Source organism: Phragmites australis, chromosome 3, assembly GCF_958298935.1.
Source record: "Phragmites australis chromosome 3, lpPhrAust1.1, whole genome shotgun sequence".
Lineage (NCBI taxonomy): Eukaryota > Viridiplantae > Streptophyta > Magnoliopsida > Poales > Poaceae > Phragmites > Phragmites australis.
This window is the reverse complement of record NC_084923.1, coordinates 9428275-9455870: the sequence shown is the minus strand read 5'-3', so window position 1 is coordinate 9455870 and position 27596 is coordinate 9428275. Positions and strand designations below refer to the sequence as shown.

General features: G+C 42.5%; 2 protein-coding genes across 5 annotated transcripts; both read right to left on the bottom strand.

The window, feature by feature from the left end:
* Positions 1–11397: 11397 nt before the first annotated feature.
* On the bottom strand, positions 11398–17643 carry LOC133912004 (uncharacterized). Of its 4 annotated transcripts, none has more exons than XM_062354521.1 (14): positions 17055–17643; positions 16913–16986; positions 16655–16691; positions 16513–16571; positions 16267–16381; positions 16140–16177; positions 15869–15966; positions 15664–15719; positions 14460–14769; positions 14012–14127; positions 13582–13638; positions 12682–12747; positions 12338–12412; positions 11398–11737 (listed from the first exon to the last, which is right to left on the bottom strand). In XM_062354521.1, exons 1-14 carry the CDS (start codon positions 17277–17279, stop codon positions 11678–11680), a joined length of 1386 nt encoding a protein of 461 aa, XP_062210505.1. In that variant the 5' UTR covers positions 17280–17643; the 3' UTR covers positions 11398–11677. The 4 variants fall into 4 exon arrangements, with proteins under 4 accessions (XP_062210505.1, XP_062210506.1, XP_062210507.1 ...); XM_062354522.1 differs by having other exon boundaries at positions 16655–16688; XM_062354523.1 differs by having other exon boundaries at positions 16848–16986; positions 17055–17130.
* Positions 17644–20475: 2832 nt separating this feature from the next.
* LOC133912003 (RNA demethylase ALKBH10B-like) lies at positions 20476–27284 on the bottom strand. The gene is made up of 8 exons (XM_062354520.1): positions 26515–27284; positions 24625–24720; positions 23430–23533; positions 23175–23292; positions 22541–22651; positions 22345–22457; positions 22124–22275; positions 20476–21662 (listed from the first exon to the last, which is right to left on the bottom strand). Exons 1-8 carry the CDS (start codon positions 27005–27007, stop codon positions 20888–20890), a joined length of 1962 nt encoding a protein of 653 aa, XP_062210504.1. The 5' UTR covers positions 27008–27284; the 3' UTR covers positions 20476–20887.
* Between the last annotated feature and the right edge of the window lie 312 nt (positions 27285–27596).

Here is a 27596-nt window from a genome sequence, read left to right as displayed (position 1 = left end):
CTGGGATGTGATTGCGGATGCAAATTAATTAAAGTACCTACCGACTTATTTATTTATTTAATAATATTATTTTTCTAAAATTAAATATTTTTTAAAAATAGTATTATTACTTCAACTAAGAAGAGTCGGTAAGTATATTTAGATTAATTAATTTGCACCTAGATTGTGATGTCTAACGATTAGGCAGAGCATGCTCTTGACAGGTTCCTCTCATAGTGGATATCATCGAGAACACAGGACGACTTTCTCCTACTACTAGAAAAAAAAGATTATCAAAAGATGACTTTCGCTCTGGTGTCGATTCAGTCGTCCCCCCTCCTCCAATGGCCTCTGGCACCGGAGCGAGCGGGGAACGAGTGGATCGACGCTCGGAGACGAGGGTATAGGTCTAGGTTTGTCTAGGTTGGTGTCCCTAGGGGCTTCGTTGATGTGAAAGTCACCTAGGGTTAGGTTTTCTAGTGGCGATGGTGAGGTGGTGGTGACGTCGCTGCCTGATAATAAGTCCCTCCGGCCTCTTCCCCACCTCGGTGGTGCTCACTTCGGTGCTGCCGACAGGTCGGTGAGGCTGGAGTCTGTTGATTCCATAGGTTTTTCAGGAGTTATATGCTGTTCAGTGCTTCGGCTAGAGGCAATAGCAATGGTGGCGTGGTGTGTTATATGTGGAGGAGTGGCTACATGAAGTGTGGTGGTGCGGCGAGTAGCCGATGGAAGTTCATAGGTTCTTCATTCTCGTATTCAGTGGTGGGATACTATTGCGTCTCATTTAAAAGCCTTTGTATGATGGTGCTTCTTCTAATCTTGGTCTCCTGCCTGACATCTTCTTTCTTCTCCGGCATATGTGTCAGTGGTGAGGAAGTCCGGCGATGCGAGGCGGCTTTGCCAAGCACTGATGTCCTCAAAGGTTTATCTGTAATTTATTCTCTTTCTAGGGTCCTCTTCGCAAGTTGGCTAGGACAGATTTCCCTCTATATCCTTCACTTATGTATCTGTTTTGTACCCATCAATGTAGCTTTTGTTACTGGCCAGTACTAATTTCAAAAAAAAAAAAAACACGCTCTCGGAGTCTCGGCTCTCTAACCTCTGTCGAGCGGCCTGCGGACGCCGGTTCAAAGCGGCGGTGTTTCTCGGTTCCGGCTGTTTTGCCGGCAGATGGCGTGCGTTTCGTGGGATTCCCAGCACGCGCGTCAAGGATTTTGGTCGTTTGCCCGTTCCCGTGTTAAGCAACCGGTTGGTTCCCTTTGCAGTCACAGCAACGCGCACGGTGCGTCGGTTTGACCGCATGAACTCCCCGTTTGTGGACTGTGGACCGCGGGATGGGATGCTCCGAGATAACGTCTTTAAGAAAGTCGAGCCGTGGCTCGTGACCGCGAAGCACGAACCCATCCATAGACCGGCACTGGCACACGGGGGAAAAGGTTCAATCGCATATGATTTTGGGCAAGAACCGCTTGCGCTGGGGCCGGCGAGTTGGCACTTGGGCCTTGGCAGAAAGAGCGGGCGAGGGTAGCGCCGTTCTGGGTGGATTGCCGACGCGGCGGCCGCAATCAGCATTTGGTGGGAGAAAGAAACCTCGAATTCCTTAATCTGTGATCGATCTTTATCCATGGTTCAAGTGCAGCATTGACGCCATGCCACTGTGTCAGTAAGATAAGGTGCGATAAGGCTATTGTTAATTTCCCCAGGTATGACTGGCACTCATCCAAAGATCCAAACCACTTGTGGAACTACTGCTATGAGAAGATGCAACAAGGGTGTATTTGGTTACGAGGTTGCATAGATTTGTATTGTATAAGCATGTTGGGTAAAAATAGATTGAGCAGAGTCATATTTGTTAAAAAAAAAGTGTTTGATTGGTTATATCTATTTGGATAAATTGAACTGAGTTTTTTGTTTGGTTGACTGAATATGAGCTGCATGAGCAATGCAATAATTAAAATTTTGTAGCTACTCACATGAAAATGATTTTACGACACCGACAAATAAACTCTCTTGCATGAGTCGATACATAGCCTGCATCCGTCGGACCAGGCTACAGAGTGAAGCTCAAATCGAGCTTCACTCCCGGACCAGGATGATGCCGTAGATACGGACAACCAAATACACTTTTCTCTAATATTATATGCATCCACAGACCAGGCTTGAAGAGATTTGCATAACCAAACACACCCCCAAGGGGTTATTTGGCTCACTGCATATCCCACATCCTAGCTCACCCGATGGGTACAATCCCGAAAAGCAGAGTGTTTGCTTACATGCATGTCAACTCGTGCTACGTTACCTCCACCCCCTATTAACTTGTGTCTCAACTCATGAACCTCCACTTCCGCCCTCTCCCTCTCATCTAAGCATCCTTATCTCTCTCCTTTTCTTTTCTCGTCGCTAGCGATGCGTTGCCAAATTTGACTCGGCCGCCGCTTTTTGCCCTCTCTCATGTATGCTGGTGCGGGATTTCGGAGGAGAGGAAGGAGAATGACGCTAGGGTTAGAGCACCCGATGCTGCCATGAGTTTTTGATCTGGCGAAATGTGCACACAGGCGTAGGATTCGATCCAACGGCTGAGGCACATCGAGCTTGTGGTCTCAGGCTGGCGTGCGTGATGATGGACCACTTGCGCTAATAGGTTGCTCGAGCGGGCTGGGCCGTGACTGAGCGTTGATGGGCTATATCTTCTAGATCACCTCATCCTCCTTATCAATCAATTGGATGCACTATAGCTTGTGCATCAGTTCCTCCCACTGGAGCAAATCATTAGTAGTCAGGCTCCTTCTAAACTACAGATCCCACTCATTGTTGACCCAACAATCAGATACAAGGAGCTCTGAGTCAACACACAGGTCAAGGAGGTTAGGGAATTGGGTTTTCAGAGGAGTTTTACCTAGCCACACATCTTTCTAGAAGCAAACCTTGGTACCATTATTAACTTTATACTCAACCCCAAAGTGGAAGAGATGTTTAACTTTGTGTAAGTCCTGCCAAAACTAGGATGAGCCTCTCTGTCTAGAAGTGAAGAAATTACCCTCTGGCATGTATTTGTCTTTGAGAAATTTGAACCAGATGTCCTCAAATCCAAAGGAAATTTTCCAAACCCATTTAAGCAACAAGCACTCATTCATGGCAATAGTATTCAAAATGCCTAGACCCCCATAGTCCTTACGCCTGCATACAGCTTCCCACTGGACCATATTGTATTTGTTCACATTGTTAGCACCCCTCCAAAAGAACTTAGATCTAATAGTGTCCGTCTTCTTGTAAATCCCTTTAGGCAGGAGGTAAAAACCTATGGTACACATGGGCAAATTGGTCAAGTAAGAGTTTATCAAAGTTAGTTTACCCCATAAGTTAAGTTTTTACCCTTCCATGGGTATAACCTTTTAATCATCTTTGAAAGAAGGTCAGAGGAGGCAGCAATCCCTAGATGATGATTAGAGACAGGGATGCCGAAGTATTTCAAAGGAAGCTGCCTTAATTTGTAGTTAAGCATGTTGGACACCTTTTCCTGCTGATGCTGATCCATCCCAAAAGCAAAGACTTCACTTTTGTGAAAATTAATTTTGATCCCAGATAGCCATTCAAAACAGTAAAGAATGATCTTGAGAGTGAGAATAGAGCTGTCAGACCCATCAGCCATCAAGATTATATCATCATCATATTGAACATAAGTGATCCCCCTAGGATCAGGTGATCTAGAACCCCCTTGAGCTAACCTTTTGTTGCAGCTTTGTCCATCAGAGCATTCAAAGTATCTGCTGCAATGTTGAAAAGCAAGGGGGTAGGGAATTATTGTCTTAGGCTCTGGTAGGTTCTAAAATATGGCTCTATTTGATCATTAATATACTCTACCCCCCAGAACAAATTGCATAACCCGTTGAATCCACACATGGGGGAACCCCTTCCCCTCATGACATCTTCCAGGTAACTCCATTTTACCTTGTCATAAGTTTTTTCAAGTCTATCTTGACCAACAACCCTTATTATCTCGTTTTCTTTAATTCATGGATTACTTCATGGAGAACCACCACTCCCTCCAAAAGGTTACTACCTTTAATAAAGTTTGTTTGACTTGCACCAATAACCTCATTTGCTAATGGGAAGAGTCTATTTTTTAGGACCTTGGCAAAGACCTTATAATCAATGTTGGGGAGACATATGGGTCTGTATTGTTTAATGGTGTTAGCCTTCTTGACCTTAGGGATCCGGGTTATGAGCTCATAGTTGATTCTCTTCAAATCCAACCTCCCAGCATGAAAATCTTTTAACATATCAAAGATGTCATCCTTGATCCAATCCCAGAAAACCTTGAAGAAGGTGGCAGTGAAACCATTAAGCCTAGGAGCAGAGTCTTCTTTCATATCCCTAAAGTTCTTTTCCACCTCCTAGTCAGAAAAGAGGTGGATCAAAGCGTCTGAGGCAACAAGAGGTAGCTTGTCATGGTTGTCTCAAAAGGAGTTAGATAAATTTAAACCTTTTCTGCAATCCGACCCAAAAAGAATTTTGTAGAAGTCATAAATATGATATTTGATTTGGTTTTGAGAGGTGATCTGGCCTTGATCAGTCTCTATAGACAATATCAAGTTCTTCCTCCTTCCATTGGCCAAGAGGTGAAAAAACCTTGTATTATTGTCACCCTCTTTCATCATGGTCTGCCCACATTTTTGCTTCCAGTAGATCTCCTCCATGGAGAGAATTTTCTCAAGATTTTGTTCTAAATTGTATCTATTCTCCCATTCCACCGAGGATAAACCTTCAGAATCTATTTTACCATCTAGCACCGCCAGTTGAGCCAACATCTCCGGCTTATTCTTATTCTGTTCCCCGGCATGTTGTCTGTGTCACCTCTCATATACTATCTAGAGTCACAGAGGCTACCACGCCACATTTCCACAGAATATCTATTAACATGTCTTTTATCTTTCTTCTCCAACCATCTCTCACAAACTAGCTCTTTGAAGTTGTCAGCTAAAAGCCACTGCCTTTCAAAGGTGAAGTAGCTAACCCTGAATCTAATATAATTGGGTTGTGGTATGAGCTAATCCTAGTCAAGCTGCATGCATGACACAGAGGGAATGATGTTTCAGTCACTTGACATTAGGTACTGTAGCATCTAGGCCCTTAAGAAAGAGGTAACAGTTTCGGTGATTAATGACAACCATATCATTGTGACTAACATTTGAGCTTTTGAGCAGTGTAAAGGATAAAGAAAATTTATTTGACAATGATGCCTTGATACTCTTGCCCGTTAAAAGGCTTATATGGACGATCAAAGGACCGAAACTTGAAGGATAAGGATCTTCTAGATCTGAGTGTCACAAGGAGATGAAGGACACTTAGAGTAGTATAGATTCTATTTCTATTTAGTCTTTTGACCATACTATAAAGAGGGGTTAAGAGTTGTAGCTTGACCTAGGTAAGTCTAGACACAGTCGATGCACACTTGTGACTTTATATTGCTAGGTCAATCTCAAAAAGCTTTTTGATCAAAATCTAGAAGTTAGAACTCAAAATGGTTTTGAAACAAATAAATTCAGCGAAACTTCAATTCACCGGATGATCCTCTGTATCAAGAGTGAGTTCACCGGAGTAAATTCCTAAGAGTTCTGACTTGAAAATTTGTTGAAGACCACGCCGGATAGTCCGGCGTTCGAAAGGTGAAATCACCGGAGAAATAGAAAGCAGTGTAGTCCAGAACTAATTCTACACACCGGATAGTCCGGCGTAGCAAAACATGATCACCGGATGAATTTACACAGAGAGGTTGCAAACTATCATCTGGCCCATTTCAATGCGCCGGATGATCCGTCGTAAGTCAGGATTAATCACCGGAGGTTTAACGGCTAATGGAACAGTTAACGGCTATTTTGTCAGAAGTATTAGCACCGGATATTCCGATGTGAAGCGTGTTATTCACACCGGACCGTCCGACGTTAAGAAAAATTCTGAGTTGTTAGGCAACGGCTAATTTTCGATTCTTAGCCTATAAATACCCACCCATTTGTAACTCTCAGTAGCTCTTGCGACCATGTAGCAGCTCATACACTTGGTGTGTCATTTAGAAGCAAGAGAGAGAGCACTTGTGTAAATTCAAAGTTCTTAGTTGAAGATTAAGGATTTCTTGAGTGCTTGAGGAGTAACAAGTGTGCATCTAGCTGTTGTCTAGGTTTGGTCTTTATCAAGTAAAGCTTGAGGCTTGTTACTCTTGGTGGTTGGCAACACCTAGACTGTCTTGGTGATCGGAGGATTTCTCGGTGAGCTCTTGGAGGAATTGTGGGAGCCCCGGGAAAAGAAGGTGTACTTGGTTTGATACCCGCCAATCCGGAGATGGAGAAGGGGTAATCAAGAGGGAGCACTTGAGCCTTGGTGATTCAAGGGGGGGCTACATCCTTGGTGGATGCTCTAACAAGGACTAGGGGGAAGTGCCAACTTCTCGAAACCTCGGGAAAAAATCGGTGTTCTCTTCTCCAACTATTTACTTTCTCACATCTTACTTTGAGCATTGTTACTATTGCAAGTTCTTCTTTAAGATTTTTCTCTCTTGGTTATTTTTGCTTAATTAGTTATCTTGTTAAATCCCGTAGTCGCATTCCTTTTTAGTTTTATTTGCTTAAGCGGTAGAAGTTTTATTTAATATCCCAATTCAACCCCCCCTTTTGGACTATTCGATCCTTTCAGGTACCTATCAAGATTAATCATAACTAGATCTAATTCCTTGTTAATCCAGGTATATTTGGCATCAGTCCTTCTCACTTCCCTTAAGTGAGAATTGGCAATGAAGGTATTAAAGAGTTCCATCAGATTTCTGTCTATATTACTGTTATTCTTGTCTTGAGCATCTCTAATGAGATTGAAATCACCTCCAAAGAGGATTGCAGTGACACTCTATCACAGATACTTTCCAATTCATATACAAATTCTTTAGATGTGTTGTGGTCTGTTGGGCCATAGACTGAGACAACACCCATCTAAGGTTGGAGATTCTCATTCTTATAGTAATTTGGATATATAACTGGTAGATCTCACAATACTCTAGTTCCAAAAAGTCTTCACTGACCCCCACTAAGACCCCCCTATAGTGACCCTGGGAGCACCCTCCAAGCAAAGGTTTCAGGGCCAGCAATTTCTTTAAGTTCTTTAGCTGTGAAGGTCTTCTTCACAGTTTTCTGGATGCCTATGATATCCAACTTTTTCTTCATGATATAGCCCTTAATTTGTTTCCTTCTCGCTGCCTTGCTAAGCCCTCTAGCATTCCAGATGAAGATCCTCATTTGTGTTTTTTCTTTGGCATGCCCCTCCCTCTCTTTTGCTCAGAACCCCTCCCTGGGGCTTCTCCAGATTCTAAATTATGGTTGTCAAAGCCTATGGTAGAATTGTCAATGACATTCATGATCATATCCTGTTCAAGTTCCTCCTTCCTTGATACTTCCCTCTCATGTTGTTTTTACAGGAAAGCTATATAGCTTGTTTCTACAATTTTAGCCCTAGCTATTTACTCAGCTTTAAAGGTATCAATTTAATTATCAATATTATCAGTTTCTAAGTCTAGCTCTGAGATTACATTAGCAATAAATTCATTGGAGGAATTGTTCAAGATAGTAAATTGATTATTAGTTGAGGAGGTACCTGTAGTGGAATTCTTTTGCTGAGCTCTCTTCATAGCCTTGGTTTGGATGAAAACCCCATCCCTGGGGATCCTAGAACTTGCTCTAGTTGCCACAGTTGGTCCCTTCCTCTTGTAAGTTCTGTTTTTTATGGTTTTGAGAATAGCAACCCACCTTTGGGAACTATCTCCCTCCTTAGTTTTGGAACTGATTTGGGATAGGGTGTCAAAGTTTTCTCCCTCAGGCTCAACAGTCACATCAGTCTGTTAGCTTTCATAAATCTCATTGTCAACAGGTACCCAAGATGGTTGTTTAGACTGAACACAAGATTGGGGATCATGGACAGTTTCTTGGGAGAAGGTTAACTTGGGCCAGGAATCGGCAGATATCAAGACAGGTCCCTCCTAATTGTGGACCAGAACTATACCTTTAGGGACTGACCCCCTTGTAGGGATTGGGAATCTATGTCCCACATCTTCTCTGGGTTGGTGTGCCCCTCATCTTGCCCTGCTGCAATTGTCCCCCCGTGGGATATTGTGAGAGAGCCCCTGGTTGAAAGGAACCTACTTTGTGCTCTTTATTCACGCTTGAAGTTGATGAAACTCTTTGCAACCGAGGAGGAAAAGATAAGTGAGAGAATGAAGCTTCTTCAAGATCTTGTTCCAGGATGCAGTAAGGTAACTTCTTTTTTTATTCGGTGCAAGCAACTTCTCAAAGACTCCTGTACTTAGCACATAGTCTTATTCCTTCCCACGGATCATTAGCAAGGCAGTCATGCTTGACGATATAATCAACTATGGCGTAGTCATTACAACGACAAGTCACGGTAGTTTTAGTGCATCTTTAGTTGAATTGCTTTGGAGTATGTCATCCAATACTCTGATGCTATTTGGAACTTGCAGTTCTTGTACATGAAAGTTGCTACTATCAACTCCGAGCTTAGCTTTGACATTGAGCAGATTCTGTCCAAACAAGTAAATCCACTCCCGATCATTATACATTTCTCCAGACGCTGTTTTAGATCCAATGTGAATTCTTGTTTGAAGATGACGCTTTCTGTTGTGTCATGGAAAGATAGATTGCGGAGAAGTCCTCACTGGGTGAAGAAGACGCTTCACTGACTAAAAATACCATTGACAATGCTAGAAAATGCTGAGCTACTGCCAGAATTATGATCTATAGCTTACTGCAGCCGACCTGTGACTCTGAATTTGGCAGGTTGCAATGCACAGCTGCTTGACCGTAGAAGTCGTTTAGAGCCTAATATTATTGTAGAGAACAACAGTGATGTAGAGTAGATCAGTTGCTAAGCATTTCAAAAAAGAAAAAAGATCAGTTGCTAAGCTAGTTTGTAACCTATATATGTCAATTTGCATTGTTGTACCTGTAGTAGAGGATGTTGCTTTGAAGATGATGCTTTCACAAGAAGAGCATCTTGTTTTTTTATGGAACCGACCCAGGATCAAGACGCCACGTCGCTCAGTTTAACCAAGGAATCATGCAGCCAGAAACGATGTGCAATGTTTCTAATACTGTTGATGTTTATGTTGCTAATATGGTTGTTTCGTATTCTCGATGATAGTCAATAGTTGGCCTATATGCGTTTGTCATGTGGAAAGACAACCAAAAAATATTCATAATTTGTGAAACAAGTCAATTAAATCATGTAGGGTGCACATAAAAAAGTGCATCATATAGCTGATATATACGTGTGCTCAGGGTGAAAAGGACTTAAACAAATCCATTCTATCAAAACTCACTAAATATACGCTACACCACTACAAAAACCAAACACACGCAAATTGAATGGAGGCACGGGCTGCTCGGTGAGGAAATTCCTACCTGCATTCAAGCAAGCCGAGAGGGGAGACTGACGCCAGCCAGCCATCACGGCATGCCTGCGAAATGTTTGTTGTCTCGTGCCCACAGGTCAACGCCCGTTGGCCACGGCCAAAGGCGCCCAACTGCCGCCAGTTGTGCCACGAACAAGCTGTTCTTGCGTGCCATCCGTCGGCACAGCGCTTGGTAGTGCTATTTCCCTCATCGGAGCATCTGATAGCGATCCTTATAGGAAAATCGTCGAGTCGTATTTCTTTGCAGGCGTTCTTTCTGCTGATCACGAGTTGTTGGAGCATGCTTTACTATCGCAAGTTGTTGGAGTCGTTATTTCTTTGCAGGCACTCTGAATTTTATCTTTAACACATCTCTCTGTCTAAACTTTTGCACCCACTCGGTCCAATCTTATAAACAGTACCTTTCTATTTTGCTTTAGCTTCACCAATACTGGCACCTGGAAGCAGGTGTAGTTTCGCTTGCTCTTTGTCCTCATGCTTGCAGTTGCATGTTGCGGCAAGCGGTGCGTGAACTTGAAAGGTCCCTTTTCCCCCGTAAAGCTCGCACTCCACTCTAAAAGCTCGGTGGTCATCACGCGTGTGCGCCGTGACCCGTTGCCTCGATCGCCGCTTTTTCCAAAGGGCACGACCGCTCGCTCCCAACTCCCATGCATTCCCAAGTGCCGGCTCAATCTGCTACTGCTCCGTAAAACAGCAAGCGAACAGATGGGCCAAGCCCATTACGGCCTGGCTGGTTCCTTCACCTAAGCCCACTATCTACGGGGCCGAACGGAAAGAGACAATTCCTGTCCTGTTTCCGTCCAGAGCTCACGTTAAGATTAAGCCCAGCCAGCTGGAAATGCTGGGCCAGGCCACTGCCTGGCGCGTCTGCTTTAAGAAATCAGAGTGGCATTCTCACTCTCTAGTCTCAACCTCGGTAGAGGCCAGTGTAGGCTTGTAGGGCAACGGCGAGCAGCTCAGTCTTCAACACGACGGGAACTCTAAGTACCGATTCGGTACATCAGGAAGACATCTAAATCATTCTAAATGTGCTTGGTCAGTACTCACTGTCGATCACAGATAGTCAGATACCTCTCTCTCTCTCTCTCTCTCTCTCTCTCTCTCTCTCTCCTGGCGCTTGTCTACGATTAGTGAATGGAAATACTGGCACTTGGGAAACAGCAACTGCTACCGAACGAAACCTGATCGAAGCACTAGCACAAAGAAGAAACGACCATGAGCAAATACCCAACCGCAGACAAGGCTCCACCTCGCCACCCAGCAAAAGGCCTCCATCCCAAGTGATCAGTGCAAGGACGAGGCAAAAGAAAGAAAAGCAGAAAAGCCGGAGCAATCAAACGGCCCCTCAGAGAAAAAAGGCAGCAGCCACCAGCCAGTTCATGTTCACCGTCGTCTCGACAGCGTGCCTGCCCCGGGATCAGCACTCGGGTAGATGGTCCAAAAGGGGAAGAGAACGGTTGGCGCCGTTGGGTCCGCCCTGTCTCCTTGTCCACCGCCCCTTTCCCGCGGCCGTTTTGTGTGATTCGTCGCTGTCTCGGGACCAGACACTGCATTCACTCTGCTCACCGGCCGTTATCGAGTCTAGACGTCTGGTTAATCTCTCTGCGCCAGTGAATGCATTGAAACAGCAGCAGCCGTTGGAGGAAGGGAGGAGGGTGCCCAATGCAATGGCTCAAGTGCTCAACGCCTCACGGCTCGGCAATCAATCCAGCATTGAAGAGCGGACGTTACATGTCTAGCTTCGCTTGTGAACGGTGAGCCCCGATATAAAGGAAAAGGAGTACAGTACTACAGGTCTACAGCAAAGAGTCAGGTACCTTCCAGAGCAGGTGGAATTCTAACCAAAATCCGCATGCACTCGTATTCTGCCATGCATGAAACATTCCATCATTGAACGCGTATTCTCACCACGAAAAGTAGTGAGGCATTCCAGAAGATCAATCTCGTGTTGGTTGGTTTCTAAAAGCCTAGTTTGTTTTTCCCCCTTGCATGGAAAGCACTTTCCTTTGGAATGAATAGCATATAATCACCAGGATACGAATTTAAGATGTCTAATCATGTTCACTCAAAAATATGTATACAGATGTTGACTGAATATCACACGCCGCCCACTGCAGCTCTTTGCCCTCGGTAGCAAACAGATTATAGCAACCAGTTCACTATCAACATATGTCTCATATGTAGGGGGAAACATATACCTATCATCTAGTTTCTCGGTCACTCCCATGCCGATTAACTTCCCCCCTGCTTGCAACTTTCTGAACATGCAGCCAAAAGACCTCGCTCGATGCACTGCCAAGGGAATCAAGAGCAGAAAAGAAAAATGACTGACCATTATACATTATCTCAAGTATATGCAAAATCTTAAAATACAACATGATCATTTGGCAACTTGATAAATGAAAAAAAATAGGAAAATAAAGCGAGCTTATCCCAAAAAGGCAAAACATATGTTGGCATTACGTAATGTACAAATCTGAAGGAGCTGGACCTTTATTATGGCAGGATACCATAATACTCCCACCGATCCCAAATATAAGTCCATTTAGGTTGGTCCTAAGCTAAACTATTTTATCTTTGACTATCAATAGCTAAAAAATCACATAAATTGACAACATAGGTCGATGTTACTAGATTCATCATGAAAAATACATTTCATAATATATATAGTTTTATAGATATTATTAGTCAAAGTGACATATTGGAGACCATGTCAATATCCTAATGGACTTATATTTGGGATCGGAGGGAGTAAGTGAGCAATATTAAATATGTGTGACCACCTTCACTCAGACACGTTACAATGTAAGGACATTAGCATGAAGAAAATTAGCAGATGGAACAATGGGTGGCAAGGAAGTACAGCAAGTTATGCTTGTTCTTTCTAGGTACCTGAAGAAGATAACTGTGAAGCCAATCTAATGTTTGAGGAAACGAATTTGCTGAGATGTCAACAATGGTCAATCCCTGAGTAAGATTTAAACAATAGCTTAGGAATACACACTCAAACACCAGACAAATATACCAGACTCATCAGATAATAACTCAATACGAGAAATAATATGACATGGTCAAAGCAGCATTCATTAGAAAAAGACATCATTGAGTAAAAAGGAGTTGAGCATCGTACTTATTGGGTACGATACCCTGTTGGGCATTGCACAGCAAATCTAAACACGAATGGCAGGTAGAAATTTTACAGATTTCATGCATTTGAGGACTCAAGGAAAAATTACCTGCGACTCAAAAGAGCAAAGATAGTCCTGAATAAGCTTAAGGTTGTTTATAAGCTTTCGATGATCCTGAGTAACATCAGAAGTTAGCATCAAGTAGTTGCATGAGATAAATATCCCCATAGCTTATTAGGAATCATTTTATCATGGATCAGTCTATTGTTCTGTATAATTATCCCCATAGGATGTCCCAATATACCGAAACTAAAAGAGGAATTTCAAGGTCTAGCGTCACGTGACACATTTCATTATCTTCCATATGTGTCACAACCTTGGGATTAACATGCTTTATAGAATATCTATGACATTAGGAATCATTTTATCATGGATCAGCCTATTATTCTGTATAATTATCCCCATAGGATGTCCCTATATACCGAAACTAATAGAGGAATTTCAAGGTCTAGCGTCATGTGACACATTTCATTATCTTCCATATGTGTCACAACCTTGGGATTAATATGCTTTATAGAATATCTATGACATTAGGAATCATTTTATCATGGATCAGTCTATCGTTCTGTATAATTATCCCCATAGGATGTCCCAATATACCGAAACTAAAAGAGGAATTTCAAGGTCTAGCGTCATGGCATGTGACACATTTCATTATCTTCCATATGTGTCACAACCTTGGGGTTAATATGCTTTATAGAATATCTATGACAAAGGTAGGTGCTACAAGTGCTGGTAAGACTTCATAGAATAACATTGAAGATATTAGCTGGAACGTAGGTATCACCATGTGGCAACACCCCCCCCCCCCCCCACACACACACACACAAAAAAGAACAACTACCATTTAACATCAATTACAGAATTTTATGAGTGTAAGGGTTGCGCGCCAATTTTAAAGAAAAATCAACTTATTAATTGTATGTGTACCGAAGCTTCCATGGATACCTGAGGAAGGCAATTATCTCTGAAAGCTCTAGTGGCTATCCATTCCTCTAACAATGCCTGAACAGAAAAAAGTAAATCATAACAGGAGATTAAACATTGAACTAATAATCCAAATGACAAGAGTGCAGAAGCGATGAATGCAAAATATAAGTCCCACAAATCAGCATCTCTAATTTGGAAAGTGTGCACAGTCCAGAATAGGGTTATAATTTCAGCTCAATAATTAGTGCAGCATATGAAACAAAAGTAGATGGGCTTTTGCCCTGGCGGTTTTCAGAGAAGGTCAGCAACATTGAACTTTAAGTTATTTACATAGGCAGCCCTTATGCATTTAATACAAATGATGGCATTTCAAATACATTAAACACTAAAAATATGTTGCAAGATAATTAGATGTATATTTAAACATGTAATCAAAGAGAGAACAGACCTTGTGATCAAAATCAGACATCCTCAGTACAATTGGAACAACTATTGGTTCAGAAGCAGGTTTGTCTTTCTTGGCAGTGTTATTCTTCTGTTGGTCCAAATCTTTATGCCCATCGCCTACAAGGGAAAGATGACAGTGATCTCTTCAGAGTGTAACTGTTGAAGTCACAAAATAACCTGGTATGATAAAGTACTATGGTAAGTTGGGAAAGCCCTTTTAATATGTTATTCTTTGCTTCCCCATATGATTTGTTCTATGGGCAAGCTCCATACTTGTTGTGATTTGTAAAGAAAGATTATGTTGGCCTTAAACTAGTCTGATATATTAGACACTCGAGTGTGCTTTTTTCCAAGGAAACTTGAGCGTGCTTTTAAACTTGCTGTGAATAAAGATAATATTGACCTTACATTAGAAACATAAATTAATGTCACATGCTTTTTTTACTTACCTTCATCTTTGGGACTTTTTTCTTTAGAATGCACAGAATCATGAGAATTAGACTCATGGCTGTTTACATGAGATAGCCCTCCACTGGTTCTACCTTCGTCCAGCATGCATTCCTGACTTTTGGCAAAATTTCCATTTTCCTTCGTAGTACTTATTATGTTCTCAGCTAGTCCATTTTTGGATTGATGTTCTGTCTTATTTTCTACAGACATGCCTGAATTTTCAGAACCTGGTACCTTTTTCTCTACCCTGGAACTATCATCTCTCTTTTCCTCATCCATAACATAAATGCTTGGATCCAAATGTATTCCCTGCAGTGAGATATTTAAGATCAGAGATATGATTTATCTGCAAATATGGCGCACTATTAAAAGATGTATATGTTTTAAATCATTTGGCTACCCTTCAAGTTCCTATCTATATAAAAGGAAAGGGCGTTGGCATTGATTAGACAGGCAATACATGGTGCCAAATGAAGTGAAACACTAAGTCACTAACAAAAGACAAACTACTACCGAGAACAAAGGACTTGCGCAGCGCCAAAACCCCACCAGAAACAACAAGCGCTTGAGGTGTGTGGTCCAACGGAGTACTTCCGTCCAAAAGAAACTAGTTGGCAACATGGTTCTGCCATGCCTCGACGAGCATCGAGCACTTGAATGTGCCGCAAAGAGCATTTCTAACACAATCTTCTATAAAGTGAAATATAGCATGTGCATATGCAAATTTCGTCTGCAGATACAAATCTGTGACGGATAAAGCTACAAGGAATTATATACAATCACCATGTTGTACAAATAGTCAAATAGTCATATATACAAGAGAATGCACTCGCAGCACAAGGAATCCGCAGGCTAATCGATAGATGGATTCGATTTATGGAGCACAAAGCTGCATCTAAGCCTCCATTATGATATAAACATGCATACAAGAACCTAAATTCTCCTTTCATATAAATATTTTTATTTTTCAATATATAACAATGTTGACATGCTAGTTTTTTTGGGATAAAATCTTGAAACAGTATGTGTATAGTGTTGCGTCCTGTATCCATGCAACACTGATGAGGACAAAAATCCAGAAGAAAGTTGTGGGAGATCAAAGCTTGGTGGTAATGGTCCTTTCTGTGGTTCAATATTGAGAAATGCATGAACATAATGTCAAAATTTATTTATTATATCATGCATGCACACAAGGCAGCGTACCTCTATAATAATTGGCTTCCCATCTTTCATGGCCTTCTTCAAATCACCAGCCAAACCTAGCAAAAGATAGTAGGAAGCACAGTTCAAAAGTTAATAGGTAAACAAGAAAATTCAATGGAGTGCCTATTGCCAGTTTTCTCCAGAGCAAGCATCAACTTCATTTAAGCAACAGAATACCCTTTCCTGGCAAAAAAACACTGCATACCTTTGCGAACGACTCTGCATTCTCTGCAAAATTCTGTGATAAGCTCTTCAGGTGAATTAAAATCGCGAGCCCACACAGGAACTGAAGTAAGTGGTGCACTGCATGTGTTATTCATATGAGTAGTTTGTATGCCAAAATTCAGTATCATTAGTTATCATGAATGATCCACAAATCTTAGGAAACAGGGGAACCAAGAGCACAACAAATGAAAAAATATGGCAGAAGATAATGGCTTTTTTTGTTAAACAAAAAGAAAGAAGATACAACTTACTCTGTTGACGTTCGCAGCAACTCATACACCATCTCTGTCTGTCAGGAAAATTGGCAATCAAGGTGAAAAGGGTAGCAAATAAGAAGCAAATAAGACATGACCAATGAAATGGTGAAGAAAATTGAACCTGTAAAACATTTGGCAAATTGAGCCTTTGAGCAAGTTGCGTGGCGATTGTTGATTTTCCTGTACAGGCAGTTCCACACACCAAAATTACTAGTGGTACTCTTTGATGATGGAATCTGCAGTCAAGGGTGAGCGTAGAAGAAACGTGTCATCAATAAAGTATATTGTAGATGGTCCCAAACATCATATAATACACTTACTATCCTACTAGTAAAGAGAAACAGAACAACTTTGTACACCATAATACCTTGTCATCATTTTATAGAGATTTATATAGTCGTCGCCGTATCCGCGTTTTTCCATAAGCTGTGAAAGAAGTAAAGCTTTTTCAGCCGAGAAACTAACATGAAGCAAGTACTCCCCAAAAGAGGAAATGAAAAGAAAGGCACCTTGAATAGATTAGCCTCTAGATCACTCTGTGAACTGCTAGATGATCAAAGATTTGATGGCACATTAGTTCTGAACCCAGGAATTGCAAATTGGAAGTATACACATTACTAGAGAGCATGAAAACAGGATGTTGAGAACGGAAATGAGAAAGGTAGTCTGAAAAACAAGAACATTCCTAAGTAACAGCGTGACCTTGGGATGCTGAAGAACACCACCATAATCAGAAGGGAATGTGAGGAATAAGTAACTCGACATACACATCAAGCAGGCTGTTGTCGACAAGTAACTTCTTGAGTTCAAGGGCAATCTTGATGGCAACATGATTCGGAATCTGTAAAAGGAACAGCAACTTGTTGAGCTGAAGGAAGTGATTGATAATTGAAGGCCGATTGGATGTACCTTGGTGACGGTGAGCATCCTGCTGAGGAGGAACCTGGACAGGACATAGTAATGATCGGCGTTCTCCCCGAGCCACACCTTGACCTTGACGAAGTCGTACTTGGAGGAGGCGTTGCGGGAGGGGAGAGTCTGCGTGGCGGAGGAAGCAGCGCCGGCGCGGTCGGGCGGTGGCGGCGGCGGGTCGGGATCGGCAACAGCCGCCGCCGTTCGATCCTGCTGCTGCATCGGGTCAGGCGGCCTAGTAGGGTTTAGGGATCGCGGGGACGGTGCGTTGAACCTTTGGTTTGGCCGGATCGATTAGAGAGAGAACAATTCGAGATTGGGGAGATGCACTGCACTGCGCGGGGAGTTGGATCGGAGAAAGAGGCCGGGAAAATGGGTTCCCTTCTCCCACGGAGAGGAGGACGACGACGAGGGTTGAGTTCTATCGGATCCGACACAGGGGGGAGTGGTGGCGTCGCACTCGCACCATCTCGGGTCCCCTTTCCTTGCCGCTTCTTCAACCGAACGAACCTCTCTCCTCCTCCGTCCGCTCCACCTCTGTGTCGGGAGCGAGCGCATGCCTCGTGTCGGGTGCCCTGCTGCAGCCGTGCTACACGTGCTACGCTGTGAAAAAGCGGCCGTTGGAGAAAGGAAAGGACTGGAGGAGGTTGGCAGATTTTCCTGATTTTACGGTAGAGTGAAATAATAAATACGTCAGATTTAATATTACAGTATTATTAATATAGGTAAAAAGTCTATCGTGCTTTATTTGCTACAGTATCATCATTAGAACACTGTACCTATCATAATTTACTCTTGCTCTCTAACTCAAGCGGAATCGGATCCTGACGAAGGCGAGGGAGGGTGACTGACCGGCTCAAACGGCTCGGCAATCGATCCGGCATTGAAGTGCGGGCGTTACACGTGTTATGAGCGGAGCTGTCACGCACAGCAGCCATAAGGTCATATCCAACAGCTTCCGCAGATGAGATTCTCGTCGTGAAGGGATTCTCGTTCCCTTCAGCACTCCAACAATTTCCTTTTCACAGTTTCCTTCACGACGGGATTTTCAGAGTCATTCTCTTCAGGATAGTATTCTCTCTACTTTTTCTTAGCGATTTCCCTCGAAAGAAAGCTGTTGGAGATGAGAGAAAATAAAGGGAATGAAAACTGGGAAGAGAATCGAGAAGAAAACGAAATGAAGAGAATATGGTTGGAGATAGTCTAAGAAGATGGCTAAATGGCGGCTGACCCGGTACGGCACGAGTCTATTGATATATGACACGTTTAGATCTATTAGTTAAATGTGTCGCGCTATATCGGTTCATGTGCCGTGACTCTAGTCTAGGCACGGTCTATTTAAGATCGGATCGTGCCGTGCTGGATCGCTGCATGGTAGGTTCGATGATTTTTTTTCTCGTCAGCCCGCGAAAAATTAGAAAAAATCATAAAAACTTGCTTTCACTCAGAATCGAACATCCGACCTTCTACTTACGAGTCAAAAATATTACCATTGTACCACATATTCTATATGTATTAGATCTAAACAAATTATATAAAATATTAAAAAAATATGAATAGTTAAACGGGCGGTGTCGTGCCGGCCTATCGTGACGCGGCTCCGGCCCAGACACGATCCAAGTCGTCGTACTGTGCCGTGCCTGGATCAGACCAAAATAATCGTACCTCGTGCCATCTTTACGCCTTCGTTCTCCTTCAGTCCTCCTATGCGGCATGATCCCATCTCCCATGTTTCCTAGTCCCTTGCGTCGACCCCCTTTAATTTTCGATGCTTGCGTGCGCCACTGCACTGCATAGTAAGTGGCACTCAAGGGTTTGTTTGATTTCCCAATGAGTTTTGTAAAGAGGTATTATATATATCTAGTTAAATGGAAATAGATCGAGTAAAATCATATTTATGAAAAGAAAAATGTTGGTTAGTTATATTTGTTTAGACTCTAGATATATTAAGATGAGTTTCGTTTAGTTGGCCGAATTAAAGATATTTTTTATTAATATTGTTTTAGTTGATTTTGGACTATTTACTCTGAACTACTTGATTATGTGTTTCTAAGCTGCACTTGAAGTGTCACGTTCGAGGACGCGAGGGCGGCGTCGCGGAGGCGCGGCAGCAAGCGGCACCGGCCGCGAGACTCCGCCCTCTGATCGGAAGCGCTGGTGCATGCGCTCGTGTGTAGTGTACCATGTCACGTGTGATGTTGGTTTCTGACATGTGCCACCGTGGTAGGGTAACAGTAACTGAAGTTCCACTGATTACTAGCTAAGCGCCACTTATGGTCGATACGTTGAAAAAAAAACAAAAATATTGAATATGATAGCATCACATATAAACTTAAAATATGAAGATGTGGATGTGTCGTGGAAGTGCTACTGAAGAAATACGTCGAAAACGATATCGTATTTTGATTTTAGATAGGATTCGAAAAAAGATGATAATATTATCTGTTATTTTTCATCTTAATTTCTTTATTTATTTTATAAGTAAAGCGAATCATATATATGTAGTCGATAATAAGATGAAAAGGTTAAAGGACAAGTATAGATGATAAAAATAAATAAATTAATTAAAATTTAGAGATTTTTATTAGATGAGAGTAAAGTGAGAAAAAAAGTTATGGGAGAACCTACGCATGTTTTATAGTATATGGAAGAGATAGCCTACTCTGGGCATGTTTGGTTCATCGCTGACGCACGTCCTGCTAAAATTAAGACGTCCACGCGTACGAGGCCAGCTGCTTGGTTCGGCGTCCGCGCCTCTCTGCACAAAACACGGTCACGTCAGTGTAATTTTGTACCCACGCCTGGCCGAATCCTTGCTCAGGATTTGGTGCGCCGACGGCTTGATGAGACGTAGGGGCCGAATCCAAACATGCCCGCTTGCCTCGGCTGCACTCCTCTTGCCTTCACCTACCTCGACGTCACTCTTCTTGCCTTCAGCTACCAGGTCTCGTCGCATTGATCCAACGTGCCAAGATCAGATTTACGAACAAGGACGTCTTCGCGTCGCTGACGAGTATATTCTTCGTGGCAGGCGCCTTATGCACGCCACGAACTGCAACGACAGGCTCCGCACCTCCGCCGACGCTCACTACGTCTCACTGAATTGTACGACAGGCAAATAATCCAACTGATGGACAACTCAGGCTAGCAGATAACCTTTGCGCGGCTTTGCACTATTGCACCCAGGGCCTATTTCGCCCTGAAAGGCTTCATAATCTAGTGCATAAACTGTACACACGCAAATTCAGTGCTTACAAACAGCAACAAATTCATCTTTTCTTTGCATTTCAGGTCGATGTTGAAAGGTAAAACACGTGCAAGCACATCTGTAGAACCTAGCATCAGCAGGGTACAATTTCTCTTCAGTCGTCAGGTAACACAAGCATCAAACATCCCCCAATACAAGTGTTACAAGGACTATCAGCACGAAAGAAGTTTACTTCCCATTTTTTCCATTTCCGAAGTGTTCGGTTGGTAACATTATAACAAATACCTCAGAAATGGTCCTACTGCCCAAAGAACACGCTATGGAACATCTAGCCCCACATTTTCGTAATGATAGCAGATGATAACTTAAGGCAACGTGATAAATCCAATTTTGCTACAGAGCAGCTACAAAATTTAAGACGGTGTTTCATCTTAGGAACTCGACATCGAGGTTTCTTGTCAAGGATAATAAAGTTGTCAATGAAGACCTCAGTAAAGCTTCCCCAGGTTTCTTGTAATGATAGCAGATGACGCTCTGGCTTGCTCCCGCAAAATCACGGTCCAAAAAAATGAAGTTTCCTCGTCTCTTCAGTTTCTGTTGTCTATGTACTATACTTCCCCGTCTATTTAGCGTCATTCAGCTGGACCTTGCTGTTCCCAACATTCTTCATACCACCATTCTGCAGCTCCTTGCCTAAAGCTGATTTCTCATTCACAAAGCTGCCACCACCATTTGAGCTCCCATTGCATTCTGGTTTCTCATTTGTAGTAGAATATTTTGTTGGCGAGCTCTTTGGAGAAAGATTACCATTAACCATCTCCATGCCAGTGCTCTTGTTATGCAGATAAACAGATGAGCCTTGTGGAGAGTTAGGTTCACCATGACCATGAGAAGCTGGCATCATCTGATGAGGCAGTAGGTGGCCTGATCCCGGAGGAAGGAAGACCCCTGTACCAGGACCAGGGAATCGAGGTGGAGCAGGCCTGGGAGTAGCTTCTGGCACCCAAGCTGCCGTTGTGTTTGGCAAGGGAACGGCTGGTGTGAAAGGTATGGCTGCAGCAGCAACAGGAGCAGGGGCTACAAATAGTGGCTGCATTCCATCAGATGGAGGTATGTGATGAGGTCCAACTGCCGGTGCTGGAAATACACCACTGGCAGGGGCATATCCAAAATGTTTAGGGCTTGGGGGATGGCGCGGCATGTTGCCTTGCCTTGATGATGGACCCCAGGGCATAGGAGGAGGTGTTAATGGAGGAGTAAACCGAGAAGCACTTTCAGCTGGGATGTGCTTTCTTGGTATAGACTTTCCAAAATTTAGTAGGATTCGCTGCTTGCGTGTACCGGGAATGGCTCGCTTGGCAAAATCAGCACTTTTCCCTTGCAAGAGTAGAAGAGACCTGCAGTTGAGGGGAAAAAACAATAATGTTCAGGAATAGTCAACAAATATGCAAATAGTCATTTGATTTGTTTATTCAAGTACCTTGGTAACAATAGATGCACAGCTAAAAGCAAACAGGAACTATACCACGCTTATTAACATACTGTTTTATAACAGAGTCACGATTCTATATGACTGCCTATATTTTTGTCTAATATTCTCATTTGATTAATTGAAAAAAATGAAAAATTAGTCTTAGCACAGCTCAGATTTCCCTTACATACTACAAACAAATGCATCAGTTTCCCACTCCAATTCTAAGTAATAACCAGCCAAATGGTTGCTTCCCTAACCAGAAACTTAAGCTTCAATATACAAGAGTGAACTATCACACTATCAAGTAGTGAATGTCAACAGTCTGAACCTTATAGGAGTGTCAAGTATGTAACAGGAAACAGAGATTACTGGGAAAAGTTTTACCCAGTTGTGAGCGAAAGCTTCAGAGGACCTCTATGATCACCTCGATCTCCTGAAATAGCTCGGCCAAACACCATATCACAATCTGTCAGGCAAAGCGTACAAAGAGGTCTACCGTACCAAGGTGGGGAATGGTGAGGGTGAGAATAGTCTCCCTGAAAGAAAAGGCATTTAATCATAACTATAATCCATTGTAAACCAAAAGAGTCAAGAAAGCAAATCACCTCATTGAAGAAGTCGATAACACAATAATCTGGTTTGAAAGGTATAATTTCCTGCTGATACAAACGATCAAACAGATCATGCAGCAACCCAGGAACCGCTTCCACCCTTGTCTCTGGACTCGCATTTGAAGGTAAAAAAAAATTGTCATCAAAATATGAAACTACCATGAGGTACTACAGTACAAGCTGGATCTACCTCTTTGGTTTTCATCATCAGGAGGGCCTTCGATTATATGAACACCCAGCTGAACAATTTCCCTTCCATGACCCTTCATTGGTCTTTTCCCAATTATAACAGTCTGCCCAGCTGTTTTATCAAGAAAAGATAATAGTAATGTGACAAAATCCCAGAGAATTAACATTCTGGTACAAAAATACTTGAGATATTTTCTTATAACACAAATGGTGAACACCAACTAGAGATAAATGGCCAGAGTGACCACTGTAATGCAATATCCAGTGTCAGGGGGCTGGTACAAAAAGACTTGAGGTATTTTCTTATAACACAAATGCTGAACACCAACTAGAGATAAATGGCCAGAGTGACCACTGTAATGCAATATCCAGTGTCAGGGGCCTTATCCATATGGAAATCCAACACTTCCCAGGTGGTCAACTCAACAACTGTTACAAAGATGATTTACTCAGCTCTATCATGGTATGCATTCTACAAATAGATTCAAAATTAGATATGGCGAAGGTGCAACTATAGACAAACACATTTTTAATAGGAACAGACACTGCAGACACAAGGTTATAGGCACAAAAACAAGTAACTTTTAATAAACAAATGATCACAAAAAGGAAAGTGCAAACGTTTAAAAGTTTACCTTCAAGCCCTCCTCGGTGATAAGAAGCTTTTGTTTCATTCGCTAAAGAAAGAATCTTATTTGTCTCGATCACATTTACCAACCCTTCATAAACCTTGAGGCCTTCAACAGAATTAACCTAAAGAAACATAAAAAAATGTTTCATCACATCATGGTCAGTCATAAGATAATGCGGTGGAAAACACACCGAGATTTCAAGATGATTTGAAAGAGAAAACAGAATATGTGAAATTCTGATTCGTTGGACTAACATACCGTCTTGCCATCAATGATTTCATTGGTTGAATGCTCTACAGAGGTTGCAACCACTTTGATGTTTCCTTCAGAAACAGCTTCCAGCTTTGGATTTTGTTCACCTTCTGCATGATGAATATATTTAAGGGCATGGTTTAGAAACGAGAGTAATTTGTTCGATCTTCTAACTTCCAATTGAGCTTCATAACGCAATGATGATTCAGACAGACAGCATACCAGAAGTAGGAGTAACACAGTGGAATGTAAAAACAATAAGGACGTTTGTATTGGGGACACTGGAACATAAAAAAGCTGAAAACGAACTTCTGATTTACCGCCTCTGTCTCTAAACATAGGGCCTTTTTTATGTTCCACTGTCCCAATGCAAACGTCCCTAATTTTTTTTGATAAAAATATATTGGTAAAACTTATGTCAATCTAAAGAAAGCAAAGGAGGTCGAGCTCAGGTCCTATAAGTCATACATAATCTCCTCTCACCCAAAAATTGAGGCTATGAGTACCCTTTTTTTGGTGAGGGAGGTTATGAGTATTTTAAATCTAGCAATTGCCATACAAATGGCTACGGCCCATGTGTGGCCATAAGTCATTTGAATCATAGTTATAAAATAAACATAAGATGGCAAAGCAATGCCAGGTCATCTTCACATTAATGCTGATTGATTAATTAATTCTTTACATATATATAAAATTGCAATAAGAGAGGAATGACATGGTTGAAACCAATGGAAAACTGAGCTTATCACATATCAAATAGTTACTTTGTGTTGGTTACAATAGTAGTTTCAGCCGTTGCATCACAGTACTGACTTGTGTTTGCTAAAAATTGTTCATTTACCAACAGTTAAGCTATATCCTAACGGCGCTCCGTTATACACGGACAGAAAAATGGTGTTCCCAGATTTAGCAGATGTCCATAGTTATACATTTAGAGACATTTGCAATTGTCCCAGAATAATGCATTAATTTTACTAATATATTTTTTAGCAAAAACAATAGGGATGTTTGCATTGGGGACAGTGGAACATAAAAACAGGCCCTGTGTTTATGGACGGGGGCGCTAAATCAGAAGTCCGTTTTCCATCTTGCAAACTCTTTCCACTGAATAAGTAAATACATGGAATGAATAACAAGCTATCATTAAACAAAAGAAAATTCAAAAGGGTGCACATGAATATACGAGCTTGTTCTTACATACCATCAGTTATAGGAGAATCCAACCGCGAGCCTTTAGCATCAACCACGTTTTCCACTTCTTTCAGACCCTTCCCTTCCCTGTTATGAACTTCACGTCCTAGAAGGAGTCAAGAGCAGAAGTGAGACAATTTTTAAACCAATTGATTGTCAATTTGTCACCTTTCTCAACATTACATGTCAAAGGTGCACTAAAAGAGTAAAATAAAATGGTAAGTATACTAGCACAAAGTTAATGCATAAACAGCAGAACAGTCACAGTTTAAGTGCAAACAGAATAATATGAACTTGTCCATCCTATACAAATGCTTGTGTGTAAGATAGAAAACAAAGACTAAAATATCACACATTAACATAAACCACAAATCCAAGCCAACAGAAGAAATAACAGACTCATTCAATTGCGGAACAAGGAGAACTATGAAATGCTTGCAAGGAAACGGTTTCCACATGAAACAGTTCTACATGATTTCACACGTGCCTATACATACCTTAACACTGGAAAGTTATTTTTGGATAACAGTATCAGTATCTTTAGGGCCTCCCCCAATTGGGAATTTGTCTTGAACTACACATGACAGGACGCCAAAAGCTTGCCTTTTAAGACCTCGACATTTATTAAACCATACAAGGCAAAAAAAAATAGCAACTACATTTCAGCAACTTGAAATGACCACACTAACACGTACCAATGGACATTTAGTAAACAAAACTTCTTTCAATCCCTCGAAGACATGACTAGCCAATTATCAAACGAGTTACTCAACACCACATGGGCGGACCTACCATGATGCATGGGTATTCAATTGAATACCCAACTTTTTTGCAAAAAAATTAAGTATATAGCACATATACTACGTATATATATCTTTGCTGCTTCAATTCATCAGACCACTCAGCAAATTGTAAACTAATTGTTTTAGTAAACTAATAAAAGTGATTTCACTAATTTTGGGGTGTTATGGATTAGTTATGAATTAATCTATCTGCAACACATTTACTCAATTCTGCATGTTACAATAACTATTTCAAGATTTCATGTATTTTTACAAGATAGAGGATCATGTAAGAAGACTAAAAAATTTTGTTTCATAATTTTTGGATTAGTAAATAATTAACTATGCATTTAACTTGAATTAATAAATGAGTTGCACGTTTTTCTTTTTTTCAAACTTACTCTCCATGTAATATGATGTAAAGGATATTATTTTTGAAAACAAATTTCACAAAAGGTCTTATAATTGTCTCTAGTTTTTTTTTAGAATTTTTTGTGATTTTTTTAAATTTTTTAAATTTTTGGACGTGTTTTTGCAACAAAATCAAACCTTTGGGGTTTTTTTTTTTGCAACAAAATAATTTTTGGAGGGGAAAATTAAAATCCAAGTGACTTTAGGGGGGTTTGCATTTTTCCCTAACTGAAAAGAGCCCATATAGCAACAAATATTAGGTATTTATGATCTTTATGTTGTGACTGCCCAGTTCGGCAATCAGCAATTGAGCGTGAATTTTTTGTGCAAGTTAAGGATAGTGACATCATTAAACGCTTCCAAGCCATAAAGGAACACAAAGTTAAATTTAATTTTCTTTAAATGCTTTGTAATTTCTTTTAATTAGTTGAAACTTCTCTACTATGAACAATTTATACTTTAAAATTTACGCTACTATAGACTTCTCGTATTTTGGATTGAACATTTTTTTTAATACTGAATACCCAATCGCTAAATCCTGGGTCCGCCACTGCAACACCACAAATGCATTTCATGGATAGGACCCCTCTGGGACCCAACCGAACGAAGGCAAAAGGCATCGTTCTTTGTAACAACAGAACAGACACTACACTACCACCAGACAAACAAAAGAAGAGCACGCTATCAAACCAAGAGATCTCACTCACCATCTTTCTCGGATCCAGCCGCTGCAACTGCGCCGCCGCCGCGCGTCGGATCGGGGCGATGGTTACCACCGTGGCGATGGTGTTGGTGGGAGTGATGGGACGGCGAGAACGCTGGCCGCCGAGGCGGCGGCGGAGGTGGGGACGGCGACGCGCCAGCACCGAGCCCCTGTGCCGGCGGCACTCGTCGGCGCCACCCGGCCTGCCGGAGCGCGAAGGCGACGTCGGCGACGGGGAAGAACTGCTGCATGTGGATCACGGGCGCCCAGTGGTGGCGGCGCTGCTGCACGGCCGCGGCAACGTGGTCGTACTCGCCCGGGTCGCCGACGGCGCGGAGGTGGACAACGAGGAGGTCGATGATGGCGTTGGCGGCCGCGAACTCGCCGCGCAGCCAGGAGATGAAGCCGTCGCGCTCGTCCATGAGCCAGGCGGCGGGCTCAGCGGCCGCAGCGGCGCCGGAGGCGATGGAGGGGATGACGGCGGCGGCGGAGGCCATCGCCGTGCCTCGTCACTGGGGGGCCGCGCTCATAGAAAGGCACAACCCAACCGGCAATGCCGAGAAGAGATCTAGGGTTTTGCTGTATATTTTTCTCCCCGAAAGTTGCCTTTGTCTCTGGTGGTAGTGTTGGAATGGAGAAGAGGTGAGAGAGAGGGAAGGCTCGGCTAGTGGCACTACCGCTGTGGAGAGAGAGAGGAGGAGGAGGAGCCGGGCTGGGCCGGGCGAGGTGTGGAGAGGAGAGGCGGATCTGGCAGCGAAGATTCTCGAAACTAGAGGCGAGCGGGAGGAGAACGCGGTGTCACGGTGGAAACCTAACGACTATGTGGACCGGCACCACTGACGCATGGGACCAGGACCCACCTGTCGGTATGGGTGACTGGGAACTGGCGGGTAGGCGGCGGCTGGAGCCCGTCGGGGTTTTGCTTTGAGATTGACGGACCGATTTGACGCACCGATGCTGGTTTTAACGCCGTAAGCTCGTAACGGGAATTGTTTGCTCGCCGTTGTGTCCGGTAGGCTGAGGACCCACTTGTCTGATTCTGCTCTTGTGGTTTTGCTGCGTCTGCGTGCTCCTGCTTTGACATTC

Coding starts and splice junctions, on each gene's coding strand:
- LOC133912004 (XM_062354521.1), bottom strand. CDS start 17,279: ATGCAGCAGCAGGATCGAACGGCGGCGGCTGTTGCCGATCCCGACCCG. Junction 16,692..16,912: donor GACAACAGCCTGCTTGATGT/GTATGTCGAGTT, acceptor TTGATCATCTAG/CAGTTCACAGAGTGATCTAG. Junction 12,413..12,681: donor TTTGCTCTTTTGAGTCGCAG/GTAATTTTTCCT, acceptor AATCTTACTCAG/GGATTGACCATTGTTGACAT.
- LOC133912003 (XM_062354520.1), bottom strand. CDS start 27,007: ATGGCCTCCGCCGCCGCCGTCATCCCCTCCATCGCCTCCGGCGCCGCT. Junction 23,534..24,624: donor GGATTCTCCTATAACTGATG/GTATGTAAGAAC, acceptor TTCATCATGCAG/AAGGTGAACAAAATCCAAAG. Junction 22,652..23,174: donor TCACCGAGGAGGGCTTGAAG/GTAAACTTTTAA, acceptor TTGATAAAACAG/CTGGGCAGACTGTTATAATT.